Raw genomic sequence first — 27,509 nt, 5'->3', positions numbered from 1 at the left:
CGGGCAAAGGATTCCACAGGCCTATGACCAAAACAGAGACTTAGGTGGAGCTTCTGGCCTCAGGCCATAAGGCTTCTCAATTAGGACATGCCCCACACTGGTCTCATTTGATCACTCCTGCCATATAGTCTTTTTTTTTTTTTTAAATGAATGTATAAACAATTCAATGCTTGCATGTATGACATAAACTACTCACTATGTCATTTTGCCACTCTACTGTATGTTACACCTTGTATATTGTTTGTTTAAACGTGTCTATTTAGCAGTAACAGATTTAAAATTTAACTCGTTCTACTTAGCCCCACTTGATTTTTTATTATTTATCTTTGTTACTCCCTTTTGTATAATCTGAGTAGCGAACCTGTCTGACGTGACAAAGAACTCACAAAATCTTGCTAATCAAAGAGGGAGCGTTTTGCTACGGAGCCATGGCAACAACAAGTTTTACGTCATCCTCTGCGACGGAAGTGGAGGGCGTTCTCGAGGTGCCGCTCAGGCGCGTGCATTTAACCGGGAAGCCGATTCGTAAACTGTTGATGTCGAATGCTCGGGATTGTCGAAGCGGGCAATTTGCGTGTCCATGTCAGCGTACGTTGTGTGCAGTGACCTTGTAGTTTTTGCTGAATTAAAGAGGAGCAGATTTAAGAGGGAGCAGGTATGTGCTTAAAGCATGAAGTCCTCACGTAACTAATGTGATATTTTCCACGAATTCCTGTCATTTGTATTATTGAGATTCAAGTGAAGTTTCACCTGTCTCGTACGGACACCGCTAAGGTAACTGGGAGAGAAACGCTAGGTCAATATTGTCAGACCGCTCTTCTGCGTCCATGTCTATGATTTGGATCCTATTAGGCAGTCACATTTGTACTTTAAAGCGCCCTGACACAAGGCCGTCACTTTTTCACCTGCTTATTATCTCCAGTACCCGTTCAAGTTGGTGGAGGCTGCAACGGCTATTTGGTGCATGGTTCAATGGGCTTTAAATGCTTTGTGCCGGGCGGCATTGGAGTCTATATTTAGCGCCTACACAGCAGGCGTGTTTGTCTCAGATCTCGCAGTTTGCTTTAACGCATGCTCTGTACGCAACACCGTGGTTTACGCCGGCAGAGTGCACGTGCGTCCTGTTTCTTCTATGTTAACGTGCATGAGACCTCCGCCCCCTCTTTTTTTCCTCAATGCCGTGCAGAGCAGTTTAATTTTGTGTCTTTCAAGAGAGGTCGTTTGCAGTCATACAACGAACGAGTTGCATTATTATTGCTTATTATTTGGCTGACGTCTTTATCCAAGGCGATTTAACAATAATACGATTTGTTTTTCGAGGTGGAGCACAGGCAGTTGAAGTGACTTGCACAGCGTCAGACAGTGTAAATGGCAGGATTTTAAGTCCAGAGCTTTAACCACAACGCCACATTGCCTGCCCTACCAATATACAGTACTTATATGCTAGACATATATTCTTACATTTTGCAACAGTAATTGCTGTAACTTAGTCGCTGGAAACACAATTACATTGTTTTTCCTATCAGTAATTATCCTGAAATTGAATAATTAAAGGCATATTTAAGTTTGAATGGAACAACACTCCCATCAATCCTGCATGGGTTTGGGATTCATCTTGGTGACATTCTTGGCAAGGTCAGTAGTTACACCGCCTTATTCTTTGTTAACACTTTAAAAGAGCTCGACAGCATCCCATAACTTAGGATCTCACCACTTCTAAATCCAGCATGGGTCATTTGTTAACATATATGCAGCATTGTGTAAAACCAATCTCTGTTCAATGCAGTTTGGAAACTTGAATTGCAATAATGCACTGCATAGGGGTGAATATCAAACGAGTTGGTGGAAAAGGTCAATCAATCCAACGCAAAACAGGGAAAGAGATGGTAGGGCACAATCATTATCAAGAATATTTAAAAAAAAATCAGTTGCTTCCTACACTTTTTTACAGTATATGCAGATTTCACTTGATTATTTTTTAACATGATAGATCTGCAGGTAACACACTAATATTGTTAAAAAAAAGATCTTGGCACACATCGTTGTCTATGCTGCTAGTCAAACAAGTTAAGAATATTTGTTTTTTTTAATAAAAGTGTCTTCAAAATCTCATGTGTCTAATGAAACATTGAAAAACATTTTTTCAACATGAGAAGGCCTGTTGTCATCAGTATACGTCACGTGGAGACTTAAAAATATTGTGTAATCTGATAGACCTTTCTAATGTGAAAGCTAGAAGCTGGAGAAGGCTCCTTGGCTCATCTTATGTATAGGATTATAGGTCATTGCAGAGTACAGTAAAACTTTTAGTTGCTCATGCTAATCAACATCTAATCATCTCTCTGGCTCCATAATTAGCTAGTATAACAACCTGACCTCAAGGATAATAAGTTCTGCGGAGTACAAACCATTCAGGACAAAATTGTCAATCTCCGTCATCTTCCTCTTTCATAATATAGTCAATTGTGATCTGAGGGTCCCTAAAGTATCCCTATGTACTAGACCACTTGGAAAATCATTCCATGTGTGTAATGGCTCTTTGTGTTAAGACTGAACACTTTATATGTGTGTCCCTGTATTCTTGAAGAACTAATTTTAAAGTACCAGCTGACATCCCATCTATCGTGACTTCTTAATTTCTGTTTGCCTAGTTTTAACTCTAAATTTTTCCTCATCGCTTACTGCCCTCTGTTCTGGAATTGGTCATCTCGTTTCATCTCTGGACGGTCTCTAGCATTATTACCTTTTTTTCTGTAATATGGAAAATAAAGCTATGTAGAACATTTCAGACGAGGTCTCACAAAGATAATGTGCAGGTTTTCATTCCAGCTACTTTTTTAATTACCACATGCTGCTGCTAATGGAACACACTTTGTCTCGATTTTAGTTGACTTGCTAAGATTAAGAAGCCTTAATTGCTTGTTTTTTTCCTTAATCAGCAATCAAATAATGACAGGGTGTAGAGCGAGTCAGCAGATGACCAAGTAAGCTGACCTCTATTGCAGCAAAATATCCATTGTACAGTATCTGTTTCAGTAAAATATTTGAAGGGCAGAGAATTTCTCTTTTATTATGCACAAAACATTTTGGTGCTACTCTAGGTTGGGGTTTGGGGGAGGAGAATGGTGGAATGTTAATATTCTCATTATGCCACATGAGACAAGCCATAGAATTAAACAACATGTTTCATTAACTGCACAAAAACTGGTTGGAGTGAAAATGGTGGCCTACCACAAACAGACTATGTAACCTCCGAATTTAGCTGGTCACCAGTTGACTGTTAATATTTTTTGGCTATTTGTTAAAGGAAAAAGAATTAAGGGTTCTCTGTCATGAAGTATGTCATTTAAAATCAAGACAATACAGAATGTTCCATTAGCATTAATAATTGGTTAATAATGAAGAAAGTGTCTGGAAGAAAAACCTGCAGCCCTCCAGGAGCTGAGTCTGAAACCCCCAATTTAAGCATACCCCCAACTTGGCTCCCTCCCTCTGCCCAGTCAATTGGGTTATGGAAAGCAACATCTTATCATCAGATTCATTTACTAAAAGAAAAGAATTCGTTAGCAGTGGTAGATTGAAAATAAAATCTTTCCACCACTGTTTCACATCCAAACATGGAAAGGCTGTCTGCAAGCCTGGGACTTCTGAGTCAGAAGGAAATGCTTACCTGGCTTCACTGAAGGAAATTTCTCTTTTTAAGGCAGAGCAAGCGGGTATGTGACATCTGCACTGCATCTGGAAGGTTATCATATTACCACTTGATGAGAGGCTAACGCTTACTCACTCTTCATGGTCACCTCCCTTTTAGGTGCCTTACAACTTTTTCATGTAGTTCCAGATTGCTGGTACATGGGGGCATTTTGATCAATTTAAGAAATAAAAATAGACAATTTATAATAGGTTAATAGCTAGAGCCCATATTTGCATTATTTTTAGTTCCCAGATAAGAAGCACTTGAATACAGTCATTCTGAATTGGCTCAGTGACAGTAGAGGCATGTCCTTGGCAAAATTGTTCAAATGTCTCTGCGAGGGTACCAGCTGTAAAAGAATGCATCATTCTAAGCAAGTTCCTGAGTGGATGGGCATAAGTGCACGAATGGACCTTTGAGCTTTGTCTGCTCTGACCAGAATGTTCTGTGGCTCCCTGTGCAGTGCTGAAATCAAACAAATCTCCAGGACCAGATAATATTTACCCTCAAGTTCTCAAGGATGCTAGACAGTACATATATAAACACTTGACACATTTTTAGGACGTTACTGGGGAGATTCTAAAGGACTGGGAAATGGTGAATATTATCCTGTTATATAAAAAGGATGACCGGGCAAATCCAAGTAACATTAGGTCAGTAAATTTAACATGCATCAGAGGAAACCTAAAGGAAGGAATTGTTAAGGATAAGATTGAGCAGCACATGGCAAGTTAAGGAGTTTTTCTGAACAGTCAAGCATAGGTTCAGAAGAGGGAAATCATGTTTTACTAACATGCTGGAATTCTATGAGGAAGATGTTTCTAGATAGGTGCAGAATTAGCTCAGACACAGGAAGCAGAAGGTGATGGTGTGAGGAACCTGATCAGAATTGGCTGATGTTAAGTGCGGGGGGTCAGTGCTAGGGCCACTGATATTTTTTTTTATACAGTAGATAGAGTAACAAGCTGGTTAAGTTTGCAGATGATACCACAATAGGTGGATTAGCAGATAATTTGGAATCCATTAAATCATTAAAGAAGGACGTGGACAGCATACAAGATTGGGCAGATTTGTGGCAGATTAAATTTAACGTCAGTAAATGTAAAGCATTACATATAGGAAGTAAAAAAGTTAGGTTTGAATACACAATGAGAGGTCTGAAAAATCGAACGTACACCTTATGATAAGGATTTAAGACTCGTAGTAGACTCTATGCTATCAACTTCCCATCAGTATTCAGAAGCCATTAAGAAGGCAATTAGAATGTTAAGTTATATAGCACAATGTGTGGAGTACAAGTCCAAGGAAGTTATGCTTAAGCTTTATAATGCAATGGTGAGGACTCAGCTGGAGTACTGTATGCAGTTTTGATCTGCTGGGTACAAAGAGGACATAGCAACGCTAGAAAAGGTCCAGAGAAGAGTGACTAAGCTTATTCCAGGGCTACAGGGGATGAATTATGCAGAAAAATTAGAAGAGCTGAGCCTTTTCAGTTTAAGCAAAAGAAGATTAAGAGGTGACCTGATTTAAAATCATGAAGGGAATTAGAACAGTGGATCAAGACTTATTTTAAAATGAGTTCATCAAGAACACAGTGACACAGTTGGAAAGTTGTAAAGGGTAAATTTCACTCTAACATTTGGAAGTTTTTCTTTACACAGAGAACCATAGACACTTGGAATAAGTTACCAAGTAGCTTGGTAGGCAGCAAGACTTTAGGGACTTTCAAAACTAGACAATGTTTTTTTAGAAGAATTAAGTGGATAAGACTGACAAGCTTTATTGGACTGAATGGCCTGTTCTTGTCTATAGATTGTTCTGATGTTCTAATATGGGTACGACAGCCTCTCTTGGGTGGTATATTTGGACAATTTTTGGATGTGGGTAGAAACAACACTCAGATATACAAACTCTGCACTGACCTTGATCGGCAGTGGAAGTTAACCCAGAATGTTAGATGCTGTTTAATAATTAGAATAAATCCCAGCAATTACTTCTCACCTATTTGGTTTAATGTATTGAATCCATCACTTGGGGCCAGCGTCTTCATAACTGTAGAGAGAAACTTGTTTCATAATTAATTACCTGGTAAATGAGATAAAAAAAAAAATTGATCGGAGATTACTAAGAAATTACTCACTGATGAAAGGATCATATAATTTAACATTCAAGGCTCCCATCCTTCTCTGTGCGAGGATGTGAAATGGAGAGGTCAGGGCTTCCAGGTCCATAAACTGGAGTTCATCCAGTTGAGCAACAAGAGAAAATCATCTGCCCAATGGTTGTCTCTCTGCAAGAAAGTCTCTTACATAGTGGCATAATTTCTCTCAGACTCTGTGGATCTTCAACATGTGACAAAAGTGCAGATGGCTTGACCACAAAGTAGTTTTTTTTTTTTAGTGTACCAGCAGAATAAACAGCTAATAAATCCATTAGCCTGAGTTCATGTCCCAAACCTGTTGGAGAAAATAGGTTAATAGGTTCAACACACTTGTTGGGCTGAATGACTCGTTTTCATCATAGATGTTCCAATGTAATATCATCTCAGGAAGGGTAGCATCTTTGAGGGGATCATTGCCCTGAGTGAATTCCTGCTCAAAGACAGATTCTAACAAAATTATCATTGCTTATGTCTATGAAAATATTTAATCCATAATCCATGTAAAATGACAGCTCCTGAAAGAGTTAGACAATTAAGATTCGTTTGTTAGTCCCAGCGGTTTGTAAATCGTGTTCCATCATAACACAATATTCTGCATACATTTACAGACTGGGAGAAAGCAGACTTTTTTTATATAATAGTCTGGTAACTGGCGTTTTCTTATGGCCTTTGTATTTTCAATACATTTGAGGGGACATTGCCCTGAGCAAATTCCTGAGTAGAGACAGACTAACAAAATGACCATTTCTTGTGTCATAAAGTGAATTCGCTGGCCTGTAAATAGGATTGACAAGTTTGATAGGTTGAATGGCATGCTTTCATCAAAATTTGCAGTGCTATGCTACAGAATGTTGGGTTTACATATAAAGTGAATCTGCTGGCCTGTTGGGTACCGTCTTAACTATTTACAAAGTGTGTCTGGTGATAATCACTGGTGGCATGGCATTGGGATTTCCTAGATGGAGATCTCCAGTCATGCACAACTGCAGCTGATCATGATATATGAAACATGAATGAATGCTGTACACACACACACAGCTCCTTTTGATTGACTCCTTCGTGCACAGGGAATAAATTAAGAGATTTCAGAAGTGTTTATATTTCTTAGTCATTTCCTGCTGTTTTGTTCGCCCCTACAGAGACCAATAACGCAGCTGCCATTTCCAGTAATGCTTGGAACAAGATGGAGGAAATCTGCCAGCCGGTCCATGGCCCTGTAGAGGTGGCATTAAAATGTGAAGAGGGGGCCTCAGGGGATAGAGGAAATAAGGAGGTAGAGAATTGCCTACCAGATGGGGACCCACTTTTCTTGTGTTCTGTGGAAAAAAAGACTGTTTCAATTAAGGAAGAGGAATGTGAGTGGGAATCTGTGCACCATGAACAGGATCATCACTGCATTAAGGAGGAGGAGGATTGTGAATGGAGAACAGTGGTCATTAAAGAAGACTTTGAGCACAACCCTGACCTTCAGAAACATGAAGTAGTAAACTGCATCAAGGAGGAAACTCTTAAATCAGAATCTTTCTCATGGTATGTGTGTCCAGATGGAGAAGTAACGGGAGCAGGCTCTGGTCAGAGTGGACTCCTGTCTGCACAGAGACAATCTATTCATGTAAAGTCTGAACTTCTGGAGTGTGATGCACCAGAGACTGAGAAAGCATCTTCTCAAAGTCAGTGTGAAGGAGGTAAGTGCTAAAAACACCACCACAAACTTTTAAGCAACATCTGGCAGTCTTTTGCAGTTTGAAATGCAAATGCATTTTGTTTCATAATTTCTGTGGTGGGCAGTAAGGAAATATTTTGTAAACAAAGCTTACTAGTAAAAGAGAGGAGTTTATCAAATGATCTGTTTGTTCACCAAAATTATCAATGAGGGTAGGGCAAATGGGGTCAAGCAATACAGGCAGGGTTTCACTGGCATTTAAATAAAACTGGTCCACATACATAAGCTAACAAGTGTAGTGTAGTGGGCGGTTATTAAAGCATGTAATCACCAAATTATGCTAAAAGTATACAATGGGGTTTTGTGATGTGTGCCGATACCTTTTCTTTATGGGTTTACTTAATAATGTATACTGTTTTTGTTACAGAATAACCTTGAGACAGGGTGACTAATTGATTAATGCTTGGCTTTTTATTTTTTTTGGGATTGTGGGTAGGCAGGCAGTGGTTAAGGCTTTAGCCTATAAAACCCTGAGGTTGTGGGTTCAAATCCTGCGACTGACACTCTGTGACCATGAACAAGTCACTGAACCTTCCTGTGCTCCAACTGGGAAACCAAAAGAAACAATTGTATCTGTCAAATGTTTTAAGTTTCCTTGACAAAGGCATCAGCCAAGTAAGTAAATAAAGTTCAAGATTAAAGTTATTACCGCATATGCACACAAGAATTTCACTGTATTTTGTATATCATTTTGACCATCACATTACTTAACATGAATGTAGAAGTGAGTGGCCCACAATGGTTGGGGAATATTAATATCATGGAGTATACAACAAATAGTATTGTGATGCACATTGTGAATAGTAATGAGCAAAACGGTGCTCAAACCTGGAAAGCAGCTTCCACAGGAACACAGAAACGAGACTCTCTATAGCTTTTAAGGACAGTAGAAACATCCTCTTCAGCCTTGGCACACATTTCACCTTATTGGACTAGACCCTCAATTCCAGTAGAGTAACAACAGAGAACTGCTTTGCTTCTTGACCACAGCAAAATTTAAATGAAAGCAAGTTTCTATTTAGGACTTAAAATTACAAAAAGTACCATTGCATCCATGCATCTCTTTTGTCAAAAATCCATTGTAGAGGAGGAAAAAAAATCTGTATGTTGCTAGACAAAATGTATATTTGTCTCAAAGCTGAAATCATTAAAATCAACAATTTACAGCTTGTAATATGCCACCAATTTACACAAAGAGTGAAACTGAGCATTATGACTTCCCAATACTCTGTCCCTTTGTTTTCATAGTTGCCAGTCTCTCTGAAGCTTAGTGACTCAGCTAGCTATTGATCTCTGTGTTTACCTCATTTTATTTTCAAAATCAACTTCTAAACATTTAGCTGACAAGCCCCAAGAGAGCTGCTGAGACTAAAACTGGAAACTGGCAAGCTCTGCGCCTCAATATAACAACATTAACTAACCTCAATAATTCAAATCATGATTATGGGGTGCCAAAGCCTACTGCAGAAACATCAGGCCGAAGGCAGTAATCTTGTATGAGGTGCCAGTCCATTATAGATGTCCGTTTAGAGCAGGGGTGTCAAACTCCAGGCCTGGAGGGATGCAGTGGCTGCAGGTTTTTATTCTAACCCTTTTCCTATTAGTGACCAGGTTTCAATGCTAATTAATTTCTTTTCCCTTCATTTTAATAGCCCGTTCAGTGGTAGCGCTGCTGCCTCGCAGCAAGGAGACCCGAGTTCGCTTCCCAGGTCCTCCCTGCGTGGAGTTTGCATGTTCTCCCCGTGTCTGTGTGGATTTCCTCCAGGCGCTCTGGTTTCCTACCCACAGTCCAAAGACATGCAGGTTAGGTGCACTGGTAATTCTAAATTGTCCCTAGTGTGTGCTTGCCGTGTGTGTGTCTTGCGGTGGGCTGGCGCCCTGCCCGGGATTGGCTCCAGCAGACCCTGTGTTCAGATTCAGCGGGTTGGAAAATGGATGGATGGTTTTTAAGGACTCAGTCCTCTGAATTCTTTTCTTCATTAAGTGAGAGCCAAACAGTAATGAGATGTGAAACGAGCCAACAGATGACCAGCTAAATTGCGTCTTCAAACTCCAGTTAATTTCACTCCAACCATTTTCTTCATGAAAAGCCAATTATTGTTGTTAATTAAAACCCTTATTTAATTCCATGGCTTGTTGCTGCTATTATTCCACCACAACAAACATTTACAAAACTGTTGATTTTCTGTTTTTTCTAAGAACATCGTCAAAAGGTTGACCTGAGAGATCAACCTTATGGAGACCTTAACCTTTCTTTATTTTCAGATACTGTGTGATGGGCACAGATGAGCTGGTCATGTGGCAGTTTGTTTTTGCCTCATTTTTGTTGGCTGCTAATTAAGGAAAAAAAAACTAAGGGGCCTGAGTCAAGTTAATTAAAATTAAGGCAAAAGAAGTTAATTAAAAGAAACAACTGGCTTATTTTCTGTGTTATAATTTTGCGAGACCTTATTCTCAGTAGTAAACAACATTATAATGGACAAAAGAAACTGACTGACAGACGAAGTTAGTGCTGCAAAGTACCTACCATCAATTTCAGACTTATCTATGTAAACTCAGCAACAAAAAATGTAATTGATGTCAAATCAAATGCAGTGTGTTCCATATTTTTTTCAGTTCAATTCAAAATTACTATTAAAAGTAGGGTACCATTTTAGTGCACTACTTTAAACCCAATTATCAGTGTGCATATAATTTTGTCTATTGCAAGTCGCTGATTATTTTACTTTTATAATACAAAGCACCACACGATTGGGCTGTATTTTTTAAAATAAATTAATATGTAAAGAATTGTTTCTCTTTTGTTTAGTTGGGCGACACATCAGCAGAGGCAAGTTAGGCATTTTCATAATTTTTGACACGCCAAGCCCAAAAGGTTTGCCATCACTGTTTTAGAAAGGAGTACTAATTAAGGAATTAGTTTATTATGAGGTCATTCCTCCTGTAGTACCAGCTTTAAGAGTGACTGTGCTTTTTTGAAAGCCATGATTTCATGAGTTTGAGAATATTCTAAATTTTAGTACACTACAGTAGAAGTTCAAAATTAATCTTATTAATAAAAGGCAAGTCATCGTTGAAATGATTTTGATGTATTAAAGGAGACTCGCCCAGATTCCAATGACGTGTAAGCTCAAGCAGGCCTTTAGGAGATAATGCAGTAACATTTAAATGTTTTCTTATAAACATCCTTAATCACTTTATTAAATCAATGTATTGTTTTAAAACAGGGAGCTTTTCTGGGTGGGAGGCATTGCGCCATATTTTTCAAACATAATTTTGGAAAATAACCTCAGAACCCTTTGCAGGCATGGATTTATTTAACTGCTGTGTTTTTCGTGTAGCATTAAATTATTACAAGATACAAAACTTCTTGTGAAAGTGAATCCAGGAGATTCAGATTTGTAGATAAAAGGTCAGAATGCTCACATGTTAGCAAAATTAAGTTTTCAGAAACTAAGGGGAAATAAAACTGCTGGGGTTAGCAATGGAGATTATGTTCTTCTCCTATGTTCTAAAATTAAATTCAATATCAAATAGCCTTGTATACATGATTGTGCCCCACAATGTCTTGCCCTCTACCAGAGTTAGATCACTTTGCCTCAAGGATAGGCTTCTGTCACTAGTAAAAGTGTACTAAATAAAACGGGTTCAAAGACGTGGTTGATGGGAAACCAGTGATGAAGGATATTTTTATAATTAAAGATGTACAATTGATTCAAGCACCAACACACAGAGATACTGTTAAAGTTCTGTTTCAAAATGCAGCAGCTGGGCACCTTCAGTTAATAAAAAGCTTATTCTGATGAGCTACAACTGAATGTCGGAATGAGTCACTGTTCTATCTTGACAATTGTAAAATATTTTAAAATACAGCATAGTAACAAGTTTTAACTGTGCCTCACATCTGCTGCCATTTCTCTTCTGGATCCTGATATGAGAGCAGAAATATGTCAAGAATGCCACACTGTGCTTCTAACACCTGTCTACGTATAACTACCACCTGCTTATGATTAAAAGCAGAAAAAAAGGAAAATACATTCAGAAAATTCAAATAAAAATATGCTGTGTATTTAAAACAAATGATAAAAAGGAATGTAATTAGAAAACATCTGTAATCATCAAAACATAAACAATGACCAAAAATTAAAACCTATATACAGACACACACACACATACATATAAACAAAATAATCAGAGTTAAAGGTAAACTCCAAAGTCAGTAACTAAAACAGAATCAACATGACCTATATAAGTTGGTCATAAAGTTGCAAAAATGATTATCCATTGAAAACAAAATACATATATAGTGAACTGAAGGGACCCAATAACATATATACACTGTATTATATAGTGAAAAAGAAAAAATAGAAATATATACATAAAAATAATGAAAAAATAAAGCTCCAGGTGAAGAGAGATTTCTGTCCAAGTTGTATGAGACATCGCACATTTAGCCTACAATATTAATTTTCATATATACAGTAGACCAACTTAAAGGCACGTTTGTTTTGTCTTTAATGTGATTTACTGGCTCCTTTTCCACCACATGTAGTGGAAAAGCTTTTAGCTGACTGAATTGTAAAAACACCTCTGTGTAGTGATGGTCCAATCAATTCGTCATCGGTCTAAATAACTGATCTCAGAAAAGTTTTTTTTTTTTCATTGTCTGCGTTTGTAAACATAATGTAAACTAATTATTTTGCTCCTTTAACAATAATTTCTATACATTTACATACTGCTTTTCTGACTACTCAACACTTTGTATAGAGAGGGAGAAGTCTCTTCAGCCACCACCAATGTGCAGCATCCACCTGTACAATGTGACAACAGCCATTTTACACCAGTACACTTACCACACATTAGCTATTAGGTGCTCTAGTGGCGAGAGAAAACCAATTAGGGACAAGGGGTGATTAGGCTGCCAGAATGAAAAGGCCATCTGGGTAAACTTATTCTGGACAATCCGATACACCCTGCTTTTATGAAGGATGCCCAGGGATCTGTAATAGCCACAGAGAGTCAAGAATTTGATTTCATGTCTCATCTGAGCTAGTGCAAATCCCATGATTGCCAGGTGGGATTCTACTTAGCTGGGCTCATTAGAGCAAGTCCTGTACCCTGAAAATTGCTCCAAGGGTGCTGTACAATGTCTGACTCTGCACTCTAAGCCTCCAAAGGTCATACGAAAAGACAGTTTCCCCATGGGGATTAATGTAGTATATCAGAAAAAAAGTAAAACTGTGGCTCACTGACCAAACAAATTTGCACCCAATTTAGAATCTTAATTGGTAGTTTAAGAAGCGAACTATCAAATAAGACTCATGGCTTCCCAGTTTTGTTTCATAATTTCATGGATCTGTAGAGTCATTACTGTAGACCTTACAAAGACAACATGCCTCTGTGGCTCACTGTAATGTAAATACCGGTATTTATTTTAAAAAAAAATCTGTTTTACTAGACAGTGTCCCTAACAGACCACAGGATAAGGCCCCCTTCCATTCCTCCCACCCCCCCCCCTTGGCCTCGTCAACACCTCTTCTAGCAGCAACAAGTTTTTCTTAGATGGTCTCCCATTTAAGCAATGGCCAGGCCCAAACATACTTAGCTTCATGTGAGTGACCTGTTCTGAAGTGCAGATGATATGGCTGCAAGTGTCACGGTACATGAGGAAGTACGAGAGCAGTTTTGCTGTGAGAACTCCCTGTAAACAGAGAGCAGACAGACTTAAGCAGGACATGACTGGAATATTGTCCTTTATGTTAAAGACCTAATTTGAGGAGTCTTTTGTATGGAGAGGAATGGTGGAGGTGCCGTATATGTTTGTCCAGCTGAACCTGGAATAGTAAAAAAAGAGGGGAGTATCTTTGACAGATATTAAAAGAGAAGCTGCTTTAATGGAGTCAAACCTGTTTAGTCTGTCCTCTGGATGTTAAGCAAGCCTGTGTTTAGTACAGTAGCTCACACTTTGAATTAGATCAAGAATAAAATAAAGAAGAATTTGCATGTGGCGCTTGGTAAATGATAGGCTTATTATCTTAAATAGACGGAACGTTTAGTGCCCGGGGGAAAATTTGGCTTTTTACAGAAGCTCTTTAAATAAATAAATAGGTTGATAAGTAAGTAAATGTACACAAACACACTTTGGTCTGAACATACTGAAATTACTATAAAGTAAGAAAAATTCAAAACAAAGAAAAGTTCTGACTTGGTTGTCACAGTTGTATTGAGGAGTTATACAGACATATTGCTGTTGGTATAGAAGAGCCCCAGCAGCGTTTCTTGACACACTTCTGCTGAATAATTTGTTGGCTGAATGTCCTCAGTGTTACTGTGTCACAGAGAGAATGTGAAGCATTGTTCATGCTGGCACTCAAGTAGGGACGCTCAGATAGATCATCCACTGATCAAAATCTGTTGGTTTTTGCTAAAATTAACTTGATTGGTGAGCAGCAAAAAAAAAAAAAAAAAGTTATTTTCACTTCCTACTTTTCTAAGTTTTACAGTAAATTAGTTGTAGTGCTCCTTTATGCAAGGTATTATGGTAGTTGAACCAGAACACTTTTTCTTATGTATCAAGTGCAAACACAGAGCACCAAATGAAGCTTGTTTCATCAGTGAATGAGAGGTGATTGGTATATTAGCTTTATATTAAAAAAGTGGAGTAATAAACTGGAAAAAAAGTAATCCAAGAAGTCGTCCTGTGCAACTACACAAACAGCAAGAAAAGCTACTTTGAGGAATTCAGACCTTTATTTTGTCCTTTAAATTAAAACTGACATCACCTGAGTTTGGATAGTGTGCTTGTTTAAAATGCAGCAGCTCACATGTTTAATTGGAAAAAGAGACAAATTTGAGATTGCTGCTTAGTAAACAATAGGCTTTTTTAAAGATTTATATAGTGCTTATTTGTGTATCATATAACATGTTTTAGTAAGAAGAGTATTATGTAATTAAAATGGTAATCCATATTTATAATTATAGGGAATTACAAATGTCTAGTTGATGCACTGAAAAAAAAACCTGTAAAAATACAGTAGAAAAACTTTTTTTACTGTGTAAATACAGTAAATGTGTATTTTAATTGCCAACATCAATTCGTTCTGTGTGTGTGAAATTTTGTTAAGAGTGAAATTTTATTATTATTATTAATTAAGCCGTGTCTCAGATAGGTACTTAAAAAAGAAAAAAAGACAGCTTGTAATTATGAGAAGCATTATATTTTTTTTTTATTCCATATGTATTATGGATAAAGATTTTTGCACACATTGCATTAGTTAAAATATTTTAAGGACATTCTATTTTAGTATTTTTTGGTCACTGAACAATAAGCCTAGAGAATTTCATTTTGTTAATAAAAAAAATGAAAAATTAACACCTGTGGTCTATAGTTTAATTATAAAAAATACACTTTAATAAAGGACAGAAGACTTATTTTTGTGGTTATTCAGGAGATTAGTGTAAAAGTTTTTCAATGGGATTAAAAAATCTGAATCGGCTGTTCAAGTAACATGAAACTGGTGATCAGTATCAGCATTAAAAAACCTAATTAGAGCATCTCTAGCACTCAGTTTTGTCTTAATTCTCTCCTTCGCTACGACCTCCAGTGGGTCTAGATTGCGGCTCATAACTGAGCATGCCCTTTTAATTAATTTGTTGATTTGATGGGCCTTTCTTAAAAGGATGTGGGGGGTATTTTTCGTACGTGGATTACTCGTTTAGCCAGATGTAATTGTTGATGATTTGGCCTGATCCTGGATCTGTTGGTTTTTCGAAACTCTTGCTGGAAGTGTTGTCATAGCAACACATCCTAATCCTCAAACCGCAGGTTTATTCTACATAAACAAGGATTAGTTTGCACATGTAATCAGTAACAGTGCGTGGAAGTCATCCAGTCATGGCTTCGCCGTTCATGAATGAGCGACCAATTGATATCGGTGCGCAAATTATAAGACGAGAATTTCATATAGAGAGGGGTTTGTGGGATCGGCAAGATCCTTTATTGCTCCTGGAGGAAATTCTTTTCGAAAGATACCGCTTTAGCCGAGGGGGAATATTGTACCTCAAAGATTTATTAGGACCTTATATTCAGAGTCAAACTCGGCGAAGTCGGGCTCTCACAACCACACAGACAGTAGGCATTGCTTTGAGGTTTTTTACAAGCAGCACTTTTTTTATATACTGTAGGCGATACGGAAAATTTAACTAAAAGTGCAGTTTGCCAGGCAATTTGTAAAGTCTGTTTGGCTCTGAAATATTTCCTTCAGGTTTTCATAGTGTTTCCTGGACACCTGCGTGTGCAGACAATAAAAGAGGTGATTCATGCCATTGCAGGTAGGTAATACACCCACAGTTCCATTAAGAATCTCAATCAGCCTAACATTCTCATTACCAGAATTTCCAAATGTGATTGGGGCACATGGGACTGATCAGAGTGGAGTTTGATCAAACATTATTTGGAAAATGTACCTCTCCTCCTGATGAATAATCAGACACAGTGTCTTCATCAAATATGTGACCTTCATCAATATCTCATTGGTCAGACACAGGTTCAAGGGATATGACATTCTCTGCAACTGACCCAACAAAAAAGAGGGCTATATGGAACATACCTATGGCACACATGGAGGACAAATATATGCAATGACCATCCTTTACCTGAAATGAAGTGACCACTGCATCCTGCCACTGGTTCTGAGGAGGAGCTTCCCCCTGGAATGCCCTCAGAAACAGGGCGATGGGCATTTTGCTGGAGAGCCAACTCTTCTGCAGGAGTTAGGTCTGGACCACGTGGACCTCCACCTGTTTTTTGCTTGTCTGCCTTCTTATTCGCTTTAAAATTAATATTTTTTTTATATTTTATATGATTATTTATGTCAACAATTCTTTAAATAGTTATATACCAATATTTACCAGTTTGAAGTATATTCTTGTACTTCACTTTAACCTGTTCCCGTGTTCTCCTTGTATTCACGTTTGATCTGTAATTATGACATATTAAATAATTAATCTGACACATGGGAAATGAAACGCTGCATTCAGTAAGTACAATGCACACTACTTAGCGTTTAATTTGTCGGCCACTTTTTGCCAGACGTCTTTTCTGGTTTGGGCTGCTTTTGCAGTGTTACCCCTTGTGCATTTTAAATCTTGAAATTCTTCATTTCCTTCGAATAAAAGGTCTTGCGCTGCGTGTGTGGAAAAAAAAATGCGCCCGTTCTTTCGTCATTTTGTTACAGCCTATCAAAGACTTGCTGATCATGTTTTCTAGACTCAATATATATGGGCTTTTCACTCAGCGCGCATTCATATCGTATGATTAGATCCAGCTCGACTAATCTACTACACAGCTGCGTTTGAAAAACCGACCTATCCCGGATGAGTGTCACCGGCATTAACTCATCCAAGATGAGGCACCTGATCTCGGATGATTTAAGTGACGTACGGAAAATACCCCCGTGGTGTGCTAGGCTGGTTACAACATAAACAAATCACACTGTCCATCACAGAGTTATAGAAGACATGAAGGATGTCACTTCCAAAATTAAAGTAACACATTCTCCTAAGGATGAAAAAAAAAAACTCGGCCCTTCTTATATAGCTCCTCTGTATTTCGAGACCAACCTGTCAAAGACAATTTAATACATTTTATGTGTAAGCTTGTGAAATAATTCTAGTCCTGCATCTTCTTGATAAACATTTTAAGAACATTTTATTAGAATTGTGATTTTTTTAATTGACACATTATTCGCCTTTATGCTACATGTATTGTGGATTCTTATTTTGTATACATGTTTTATTAGTTAAATTGTAGTTGTATTTTACTATATTTATGGTCACTGAACAATATGCCTACCAAATGTCCTATTGTTAATATAAAATATACAGCTAAAACCTATGGTCTGTAATGTAATTGTAAAAGTAGCAAGGTTAACACCAATATAGAACATAAGGCTTCTACACATCTGGTTAGTTGAAAAATGATATATAAAGTTTTTATTACGGCTGGGCAAGTTAACAAGTTATCACATTAATGCATTAACACCAACAATTATTTTATTGCACGTTAACACAGTTTATTATTTTGAAAGCCTCAGCCTCGCTAGCGATCGATAGAGATCAGTGATTTTGTTGTTACAGCGCTTTGATACGCTTTTGCAGGAAGGAAGTTAGCTTTGTTGATTTGACCTTGATTCCCTGCGTGTGCATGAGTAGCAAAGAGCAAACAGCTTCTAAAATGGCATGTGGAGAGATACCAATGTGAATGCTCAAAGCAAAATAATCCATGGATGACTTTTTTCATATTATCACTGAATCGATTTTGATGCAAGTGATCTGGAGATGTAGATCGAAAACAAAAGTGAGCTACCGCGGCATCAGCTGATCGTGGTGCTCAACACGCTCGTGTAGCTGATCCACCTATGGCAACGTTCGCCTGGGAAGACAGACACTTGTGATGACAGGAGGTACAAATCATATTGCGTCTCACAGCAGCTGCCACCCATGCGCACCCATCTCACAAAGACCGCCAACCCACTGTGTATTCCTGCTGGTCGTCGAGCTGCCCTCCACGCAGCTGCTGCTTCCGCAAATTGCGAACAAGCGCCGACAGCAGGCAGCAACAGACTTATGTTGATTTGTCTGTGAAACCATTTGCTTTGTGCACTTTTCAGAAAACTGAGTTTTTTGGAAAAAATTATTAGCCTTCAAAGAGTTGCTACTGAACATACAACTGTTTATACTGCTCCCTGATAAAAGAAAATGTTTCTGCTGGTATCTGTTCAGATTTAGCAATGTCAACTTGCTGTTGCTCGGAAGGTGCCTGTTATAATAATGTGATCATGGTTCTGGACTCGGAGGGTAACTTGTTTTTCTATAACAAACTAGATAAAAACGTTAATGTCCTGAGATTTACAAGAAATATTTTAACTGCTACTATGTAAAGGGAATGCTGCTGTTAAAAAGTGCCTTATTTGTTTAAAGTGTTTGCAAACCAAATACACACAATACACTACTTTTGAGTTCATTATTGAATAATGTGATTGTTGAGATTAATCGTGATTAAGTTTTAATTGCTCCCCAACACTAATAAAATAATTATATGCCCTTCATGCGTCAGTAATGTGGTCTTCAGCCTTGTGAACCAAAGGCAGCCTAGTGTTAAAGGTACAACACACTGTATTGCTGAAAGGAATTAAGCAATGAAATGTAACATTTTAAGAAACTAATGGTTTGTGTTTAAATGATTGCGCTGTGACAGAAGCAATGCCACCTTTTGTAAAATTGACAGGATTAGAATTTTATAGTCAGTGAGCTTTAGAATCCATGTCATTTGGCAACACACACTGTGGTAGAATGGATTTTTTTTTTCCCCAAAAACATAGCTTGCACTTTTGTTAACCATAAACTCCTTAGTGAAGGCCAGGCTGCAAGTTTAATAGATTCTTGCAGTAGATGTCGGACAGATCTATAAAATGATAGTAATGTTTCAATGTAAATGAAATTGAATTCCATCTCTAAAAGAGTTTGATGGAAATGCAAGTTAATCTCTCAAAGAGTATTGGGGTGTCAAACCATGAACCAATTGTTTTATGATCCATATTCTCTGATTTGCTTAGTCCAGTTCAGGGTCATGGGGGAGCAGAACCTATCATGACAGCACATGGAAAGGTGGTAAATCTACCAAGGGGCATTCATGTTTATGTTCCCGGGAGCCAATATCGAATTACCAGCACATCACACAGTATACCGTATTTTTCGGACCATAAGACGCACTTTTTTCCCCCCAGAATTGGGGGGAAAAAGTCCCTGCGTCTTATGGTCCGAATATAGCCTAAACATGTGCTGTAAAAAAAAAATTTTCAACTTGCCCGGCTCTGTGCTCCATTCCCGCCGCGGCCGCCCGCCCCGCTCACTGGAGTCAGGCGCTGCTGCTGCCCTGTGGTAGTAGTAGTACCGTACCTGCTTCCATGATCATTCCTGCTGGCTGCAATGCTCCATTCCCGCCCCCGCCCGCACCGCTCACTGGAGTCAGGCGCTGCTGCTGCCATGGTACAGACGTGGTAGTAGTAGTAGTACCGTACCTGCTTCCATGATCATTCCTGCTGGCTGCAATGCTCCATTCCCGCCCCCGCCCGCACCGCTCACTGGAGTCAGGCGCTGCTGCTGCCCTGGTACAGACGTGGTAGTAGTAGTACCGTACCTGCTTCCATGATCATTCCTGCTGGCTGCAATGCTCCATTCCCGCCCCCGCCCGCACCGCTCACTGGAGTCAGGGGACTGGACTCTAACTGGTACAGTGTAGTGTACGGTGACGGTCCCTTCCTTGATCCTGCAGTCTGCATGCATCATCATTCATCGATTCCCATCCGCCTCAGCTGGTGTCCGCCCGCTTCCGGGATCGGAACCAGCGTGAGGTGCACATGTGACCTCCCTCCTGTGAGAACACGTGTGCGCCTCACGCTGGTTCCAATCCCGGAAGTGGGGGAAACCAGCTGAGGCAGGACAGGAGTTGCGAGTCGAGCGCCACCACCGCACACACCAGTGAAATACGAATAGAGGTAAATGACAAGTGAAATGACTGAGTGAAGGTAAAAGCGCAAGAATATGCATACAAATAGAAACCCTAATACAATTAAAAATACAACTGAATATGCATAAATAGAAACCCTAATACAATTAAAAATACAACTGAGACAAATTCAGAACTAGTAGTGACAGACTGTCACAGTCTCAGTCAGCCTGAGCCTGGAACAAAATGACCATACATATCATGGCAAATAACACTGAACTTTGCTGACAGCTTTTAGCCTTGTGAGAGGCTGGAAAGTGTTTTACACTGTGGGACAGTACCGTAAATGTTACCGCTATGGTAAATCACAGAAAGTTTCTGCATACAGTATACGGGCAATATTGTGAACTACGGTACAGCTTGCCCCCCACTATACTGGTAACAGTGTTTAGGCCTGATAGTAATAAAATGTGTGTGGGGGGGGTGGGGGGAGATATGAGAGCACTGGATGGAATGAGGGGGGATATGAGAGCACCTGATGGAATATGGGGGGGGGGAATTAAAAAGACACCGTATTGGTATTACTGACAGTTCTTTAATTACGATTTTGAAGGTTTTGCAGAAATACTGTACCAGTACCACCTCCTCACTAAGATGTCCAAGCAGAAGAGATGCACATATAAAGTTGGTTTCAAACTGGAAGTTATAAAATATGCCAAGGAACATGGCAACAGAGCAGCAGAGAGACACTTTGGACCACCTCCCTCTGAAAAGATGATTAGAGAGTGGCGGAAACAGGAGGATCAGCTGCAAAAGTTGGACAAAAGTAAGCACACTTTACGTGGGCATGCTGCAAAGTGGCCAGAGTTGGAGGTGGACATAAAGGAGTGGATCACACATCACCGTGAAAATGGCTTCTCAGTCTCCACAACAATGATCATGAATAAAGTCAGACTCATTGCTGTAGAAAAAGGAATTCAAGATTTCACTGGCTCACCATCATGGTGCTACAGATTCATGAAGCGATCTGGCCTTGCTATGCGCACCAAAACAAAAATTTCTCAAAAAATGCCCAACGAATACGAAGAAAAGATTTTGTCTTTTCACAAATTCGTCATTGATGCCAGAAAGAAGAATCAATTTGAACTAAGCCAGATTGGAAATATGGATGAAGTCCCGCTTACTTTTGATGTACCATCCAATAGAACAGTAGACCACAAAGGAGCAAAAACTATAACCGTTAAAACCTCAGGGCATGAGAAAACCCATTACACTCTTGTGTTGTCCTGCTGTGCAGATGGTACTAAATTGCCACCAATGCTCATCTTCAAAAGGAAAACTTTTCTAAAAGAAGCAATTCCTCGCGGAGTCGTGGTGCATGTCCATGACAAAGGATGGATGGACGAAAAGGGAATGAGGCTCTGGATTGAAAAAGTATGGTCCAAACGTCCTGGTGGGCTTTTAAAAAAACCATCCTTGTTAGTGCTTGACCAGTTCAGAGCACATATCACCGACACTACAAAAAAGAACTTTAAAGAAGTCAAAACTCATTTAGCTGTAATTCCCGGTGGTCTTACCAGCCAGCTGCAACCTCTGGACGTGTCCATCAACAAACCATTTAAAGTGTTTATGAGGGAAGAGTGGAACAAATGGATGGCTGCTGGTAATCATGATCTTACACCTACTGGAAGAATGAAAAGGCCCACTATTACCCAAGTTTGTGAGTGGGTGAAACCTCATGGGACTCAGTTAAGGATGAGATCATTGTACATTCCTTCAAAAAATGTGGCATCAGCAATGCCTTAGATGGGACTGAAGATGATATGTTATATGAAAATACCAGTACCAGCACCAGTAGTGACGAAAGTCCTGTTAGTGATTGTGAGGATCTGAGCTTTCTAGATTCTGACTCTAGCGATGAGGAGTTCTTGGGGTTCTCATAAAACAAGCAGAACCTAAAAGAGCGTAACTGTTCAACTTTATTCTATTTTATTACTGAAGTCTCTCGTTATTGTGTTTTACAGTAATTTTGTCTTTTGCTGACTGTATTTGTTAATAATGGTTCTAAATGCTGCTGTTCACTTTACAGGGTTGATTACATGTGTTTATGACTGTGATGTTGGGTTTTAATGCACATAAAATGTTTTAAGACATCAGAATCTTTTTTTTCTTCATTTCCCTTCTCTAAAAACTGGTGCGTCTTATGGTCCGAAAAATACGGTAATTGAGTATGGGGTTCAAACTTGGAGCATTGGATCAGTAGTGATACCCTCTGTGCCACCCTAGGTTCATACCAGATGTGCAAGAATGACATTCATCTTCTTTAATATAAACCATTGAAGCTGCTCATGGAAATTATTTTACTGTTTACCTGAAAGTATTGATCCAGTGATTTATTTTTTTATGAAGTATGAATTTTTTTTCTTCTTAGTTTGGACTGTGACTTAAACAGAGTGGGATTGTTTTATTTGGTTAGAGTTAACTTATTTAAAGTGAAATATTATTAGGGCTTAGGTTTTTTTGTCCTAATTTTTTCTTTCCTTTTCTTTAAACAGATTTCCAAGGGGACAGAAGCTGTTCTGTGTTCTTAATTAATCAGGTCTCACTTCAGGGTAACTCTGAGCATAATCAACTAGGTGAAGCCGAGAGACTTCAAACTGGAACAAAGTCTCATTGTTGCACCGTATGTGGCAAGCAATTCCCACACAAGAATCGCCTTCAGGTACATGTAAGAATCCACACTGGAGAAAAGCCATATTCCTGCACAGAATGTGGCAAGAGGTTTATACAAAAAAGTGGCCTTGAAGCTCATAAGAGAGTTCACACTGGAGAGAAGCCGTATTGCTGTATGGAATGTGGCAAGCGATTTCCACGCAAATACTCTTTTCTGGAGCACAAGAAAGTTCACACGGGAGAGAAGCCATATTGCTGCCTGGAATGTGGCAAGCTTTTCTCATGCACAGGGTCGCTTGAGAAACACAAAAGAATTCATACTGGAGAGAAGCCATACAACTGCTCAGAATGTGGCAAACAATTCAGACACTCAAGTGCACTTCAAAAACACAAGAGAATTCACACTGGAGAGAAACCGTATTCTTGTACAGAGTGTGGAAAACGATTTAGAGAAGCAAGTACTCTGCAGCAACATAAGAGAATTCACACTGGAGAGAAACCATATAGCTGTGTAGATTGTGGCAGACAATTCAGACACTCAAGTGGTCTTCAGTTACACCGGAGAATTCACACAGGAGAGAAGCCATATTGCTGTACTCACTGTGGCAAACAGTTTATACAATCGGGTGCTCTTCAACGGCATGAGAGAACTCATGCTACAGAATTTAACTTAAATAATGAATAGCCTTGTTTGAGGAGGTACTGGTGAGTACAGACAATATAAAAGATGCTTCAGCAGTCTGCTCAAGCAAAAAGTAAGGGGCTTAGATGCAAGTCTCTGTCTCTCAAGGTATTAAAAGCAACTGATGCAGGCAAACCTGGAGTAAAATAGTATAATGACTGCAGAGTCAAAGGAGAAGAAAGGTAGAGAAGGCAGGGAGGACTAACACCTGCGTGGAGTTGTACTGGAAAGGACTTACCAAAGATATTTAGTTGTATGACTAAAACCGAAGGTTTCCAAATGCCTTTCACATTTTGAATTTTAATAACGTCCAACAATACAGCCTAATTGCACTTCAGCATTCTCATGTGTGTATTTGACAAGGCACCTTCAATTTGGTTGTTTTGACTGAGAAATTCAAAAAGGATATTTGCAACAGGATCAAAAACCAGGAAGGATGGTTTGTGACATTACTGTTCAGCAGGGCATTAAATCTGCAAGCTTGCTTCTCTGCACCTTTATTTACAAATCCATCTCTTGGAAACCAAGTACACTTGTAAATAATTGCTTTGTAAATTACCTAAACATGTAGATTTCCAAAATATGCAGTTGGTAGAAAGAAACCCGTTTCAGTTGCATACATTTGATACCTGGATTTTACAGATGTTCCAAAACAGCAAAACTTTCAGCAATGAAAGCTCATCAAGTATCGAACACTGATTCTTGATGGAGGATACCTAGTCAGGCAAGTGGGCCAAGAAGGCACATGTAAATACCACAGGATAAATGTAAGTGTGGTAAGCATTAAAGTACTTAAGTAAAATAAGTGATTAATCTGGAAGGACAAAATTCAAGCTATTGAACAGCGGACATTCCTCAGTATGTAATACAACCTTGTACTAAATGCTGGCCTTTTTTTTTTTTTTTTATACAAATATTTTAATTACTTATTATTTACCAATTACTCACCAGCTTATCGTGAAATCTACTTCAGCTGCTGGCATGAATCTGTCCAAATGAATCAGGCCATGTACAGAACTATCATACAGAAATTAGACTGGCCTGTGGCACGGACTTCTGAATTAACACAGAAACAAAAACATTCATTAAGAAAATTGACTAATAAAAATAGCAGGCAAGTATAAATAAGGCTTTATGGATATTACTCAATTGGGGACCAACACCTAACACAAGCTTGGCCTGAAACAGGTAAACTGAGAGCAGGAGATGTGTCTGAATGAGTGCAGATGGTAGCTCATGGCCTCCTTTAAAATAAGCACTGTCCAAATAAGTAAATACAGATTGTGGCAAAGGGCTAGAATTGAAGTTGTGCTGTACCTGTAGATGTTAGTATGCAAATAACTTTACTACTCTGAATGTCTTTGGTGACTGGCCATGAACTCAAGTAGAAGTTAAGCTGTTGTTGGAACATTTGAGGAATACCTTTTTCTTTTCAGTGCATAGTCATTCATTTTGACTTGTTGATAATGAGCTTGTGATTGGAATACAGATCGTATGTAATGTCAGATTTTAAAGTTTACATTTAATTTGTGAAAACTAAATCTGCAGTAGAGTTAACCATGACAGAATCAGATGATCATTTGTCCTTATCAGTCATAACAGACAAAGGCAAGTAGGGGAAGAAAGAAATTAGTGGTTTTTAATGTGATGCTCAATGTTCCACTTTGTAATGAATTCATGTCAATATGTAATATGGCAAGCAAAGGCCGTAGCAAAATGATCTGTGTTCTTATCAACTCTTTAGACATCTGGAATCTACCAGAGGAAATGTGTGAATGTTTATTTGGGCCCTTACTGTTTGACGATTGAGGATAAATAATCTGGGAGTCTCAACTCAACAGGATTCTGTTAGTCAGCATGGGGGTAATTAATGAATAGAGATCACACCATCTTGTCAAATCAAAATGTGCATACTTAAGGAACAGAGATCCCGGGGAATAAAGAGATGTGTTTTATGTAATCCTTGTGTTGCTACTGGCCACAGGTAGAAAATTGCTGAAGCTGATGTTAATTTACAAGACTTCTACTTGTTGGCTGTGTCAGACTTGCTAACTCCATTGCTGATTTCTTCAATATACCACATCAGTTTACACAACTGAAAATCACTGGACATGTAACATTTAGCAACTGCATGCCGACCTCCCAACACAGTTCTCACCCATTTTTCTGACTGCCCAATAATGTGCTGCCTGCCACAGCTACTGCCATATGAAGGGTTAACGGGTACGCAGGGTCCAGCCACAATTTTGTCTCTTTGCCACCAGTATGTTGTAGTACATACACGTCAAGAGAGCAGACAGCTGATCCTCTTTTATTTGTGAGGCATAAACCACCAGCATTCCTTACTCATTAAATGCATTCTACAGCCAAATGAGCATTCATTGGTTGTCAGCTCTTCTGCAGACACAGCTCACCCCTAAAAGTAAAGTCAAACCTGTTTCAAAGTTGTGGACTAGTTTGAGCTAGTTCCTGGGTGCATCCCATTGCACAACTAGCTCACACAAGCTCACCGCTGTCTCTGACTTGCTAAGATTATATACATTATAATTATATACTACTGAAAATCGCTGATAAATGCATGTGACATGGTCAAAAGTTGAATGTTACTATTTTCTTCCTGTGGCATGTATATAAGAGAGTGTTCTTGGTCCTTTCCAAGGTATTTGTTTGGCAAGGGGAATATACTCCGTGCCTAGCTGTCACTGGCTGTTTCACATCCTTGCACAGAAAGGCTGGCTGTGGACCCTGGGCCTTGGAGTCTGAATCTAACACTTGAGCAACAGGAAAGCTTCCCAGCCCCCAACTGAAGAAGGCAGCTTGTTACGTCCAAAGTACAGGTGGGTGGGGCTCGCATTATACTAAACAGCAACAGACATACACACCCTCATCTGTTATTACAATAGCCAAAGAGCTTAAAGTCTCTTTCCCCAGTGCTTCCCAGATGAAGCCAGATATCGATTCATCATCCAACTGAAGAGGACTTTGTTTAAAGTGTATTTGACATAAACAGTAACCCCAGCTCCTTTTATGTTCCATCTTATCCTTCCTAAAAAATGTGCATCGCTCCAGCTTTGTAATTTAGCCAGGTTTGTTACCACTGTATCGTTATAATTCTGCTCCACTGCATACAACTTCAACTCACTTGTTTTATTTTTGATACTTTAAGCAATAAGACATGATATTTTTAATGTGTTGCTAATTTCACAGTGACACCTTAGGTCCACCATTGGTCTGCATAAGAAGCTAGTCACTCTTTCAGAGAGATCTTCTACCTGCACACCTGGAAGACACCACACTGTATTGAGAATCTGGCTCTGGAGCAAACTTTCACTTCAATCCCCTAACGATGATCACACTTTTTCTCTGTGGGGATTGAAGTTGAGGTGGCCTAGGCTTCAGAGACACCATCCAGCTCTGCAAAGACCAGAAAATGGTTTGATGCCCTCTGGACAATGTGCACCTTTTGAGCATGTCACCTACATCTACCTGGCTGATCTGGAGCCCCCTCCCGCACCACCTTAAGGATGCACACTAATCCTTAAATCAGGAGTTCTCAAACTGGTCCGTTGGACCCACTGTGGCTGCAGGCTTCTGTGTTTAATTGAAGTCCTCAGCTAATTAAGTGAGCTGTTACTTCTCAGATTGCGTTTTAGTAACAATTTACTAATTATGTACGAATTAGCATTTCTGCCACTAAAGTAGTTGCAGCTTTTCATGATTCAGTGTTTGGGTGTCTGCTCTGCTAACTTTTAATCATCATTATTAAAATACAATGAAGGGAGCCAACTGCACAGAGAGGGGGAAAATATAATGAAATCAACAAGAGTTAAGAATTTAAATTTACAGAAAAACTGAAATATTTATGTGCATTGTGAATATAAAAATCTTGCTGTACTTTTCAGAATGTAGAATAGTGGGAAAGAAAATCCCAGCTAATTAAATGAGGAGTGTCAGTTGATGGCACTGATAATGAATCTGGTTGAAACAAAAACCTGAAGCCACAGTGGGCCCCCAGGGCAGACTTTTTACGAGGTCAGCTCACTACTACTAAAGTGTACGCAATTCCTC

At 39.1% G+C, this 27,509-nt stretch overlaps 2 protein-coding genes across 3 annotated transcripts in view; both read left to right on the top strand.

Moving 5' to 3' along the window:
- Positions 1-27,509, top strand: part of LOC114665934 (NACHT, LRR and PYD domains-containing protein 3-like) — a 578,897-nt gene that overhangs the window by 501,353 nt on the left and 50,035 nt on the right. The window lies entirely within an intron of this gene.
- LOC114663916 (zinc finger protein 501-like) lies at positions 454-27,271 on the top strand. 2 transcript variants are annotated; one of them, XM_051926681.1, is made up of 3 exons: positions 454-655; positions 6,995-7,540; positions 22,642-27,271. In XM_051926681.1, the coding sequence occupies exons 2-3, from the start codon at positions 7,039-7,041 to the stop codon at positions 23,442-23,444; spliced, it is 1,305 nt and encodes a 434-aa protein (XP_051782641.1). In that variant the 5' UTR covers positions 454-655; positions 6,995-7,038; the 3' UTR covers positions 23,445-27,271. The 2 variants fall into 2 exon arrangements, with proteins under 2 accessions (XP_051782641.1, XP_028673734.2); XM_028817901.2 differs by lacking the exon at positions 454-655 and having other exon boundaries at positions 6,694-7,540.

This window comes from Erpetoichthys calabaricus, chromosome 1 (genome assembly GCF_900747795.2).
Source record: "Erpetoichthys calabaricus chromosome 1, fErpCal1.3, whole genome shotgun sequence".
Taxonomy (NCBI): domain Eukaryota; kingdom Metazoa; phylum Chordata; class Cladistia; order Polypteriformes; family Polypteridae; genus Erpetoichthys; species Erpetoichthys calabaricus.
This window is presented reverse-complemented; position numbering and strand designations above follow the sequence as displayed.

Bases quoted from the DNA above. Each gene is read 5' to 3' on its own strand.
- LOC114663916 (XM_051926681.1), top strand. From the start codon at position 7,039: ATGGAGGAAATCTGCCAGCCGGTCCATGGCCCTGTAGAGGTGGCATTA. The intron at 7,541-22,641 runs GTAAGTGCTAAA...TTCTTTAAACAG, and splicing joins TCAAAGTCAGTGTGAAGGAG to ATTTCCAAGGGGACAGAAGC.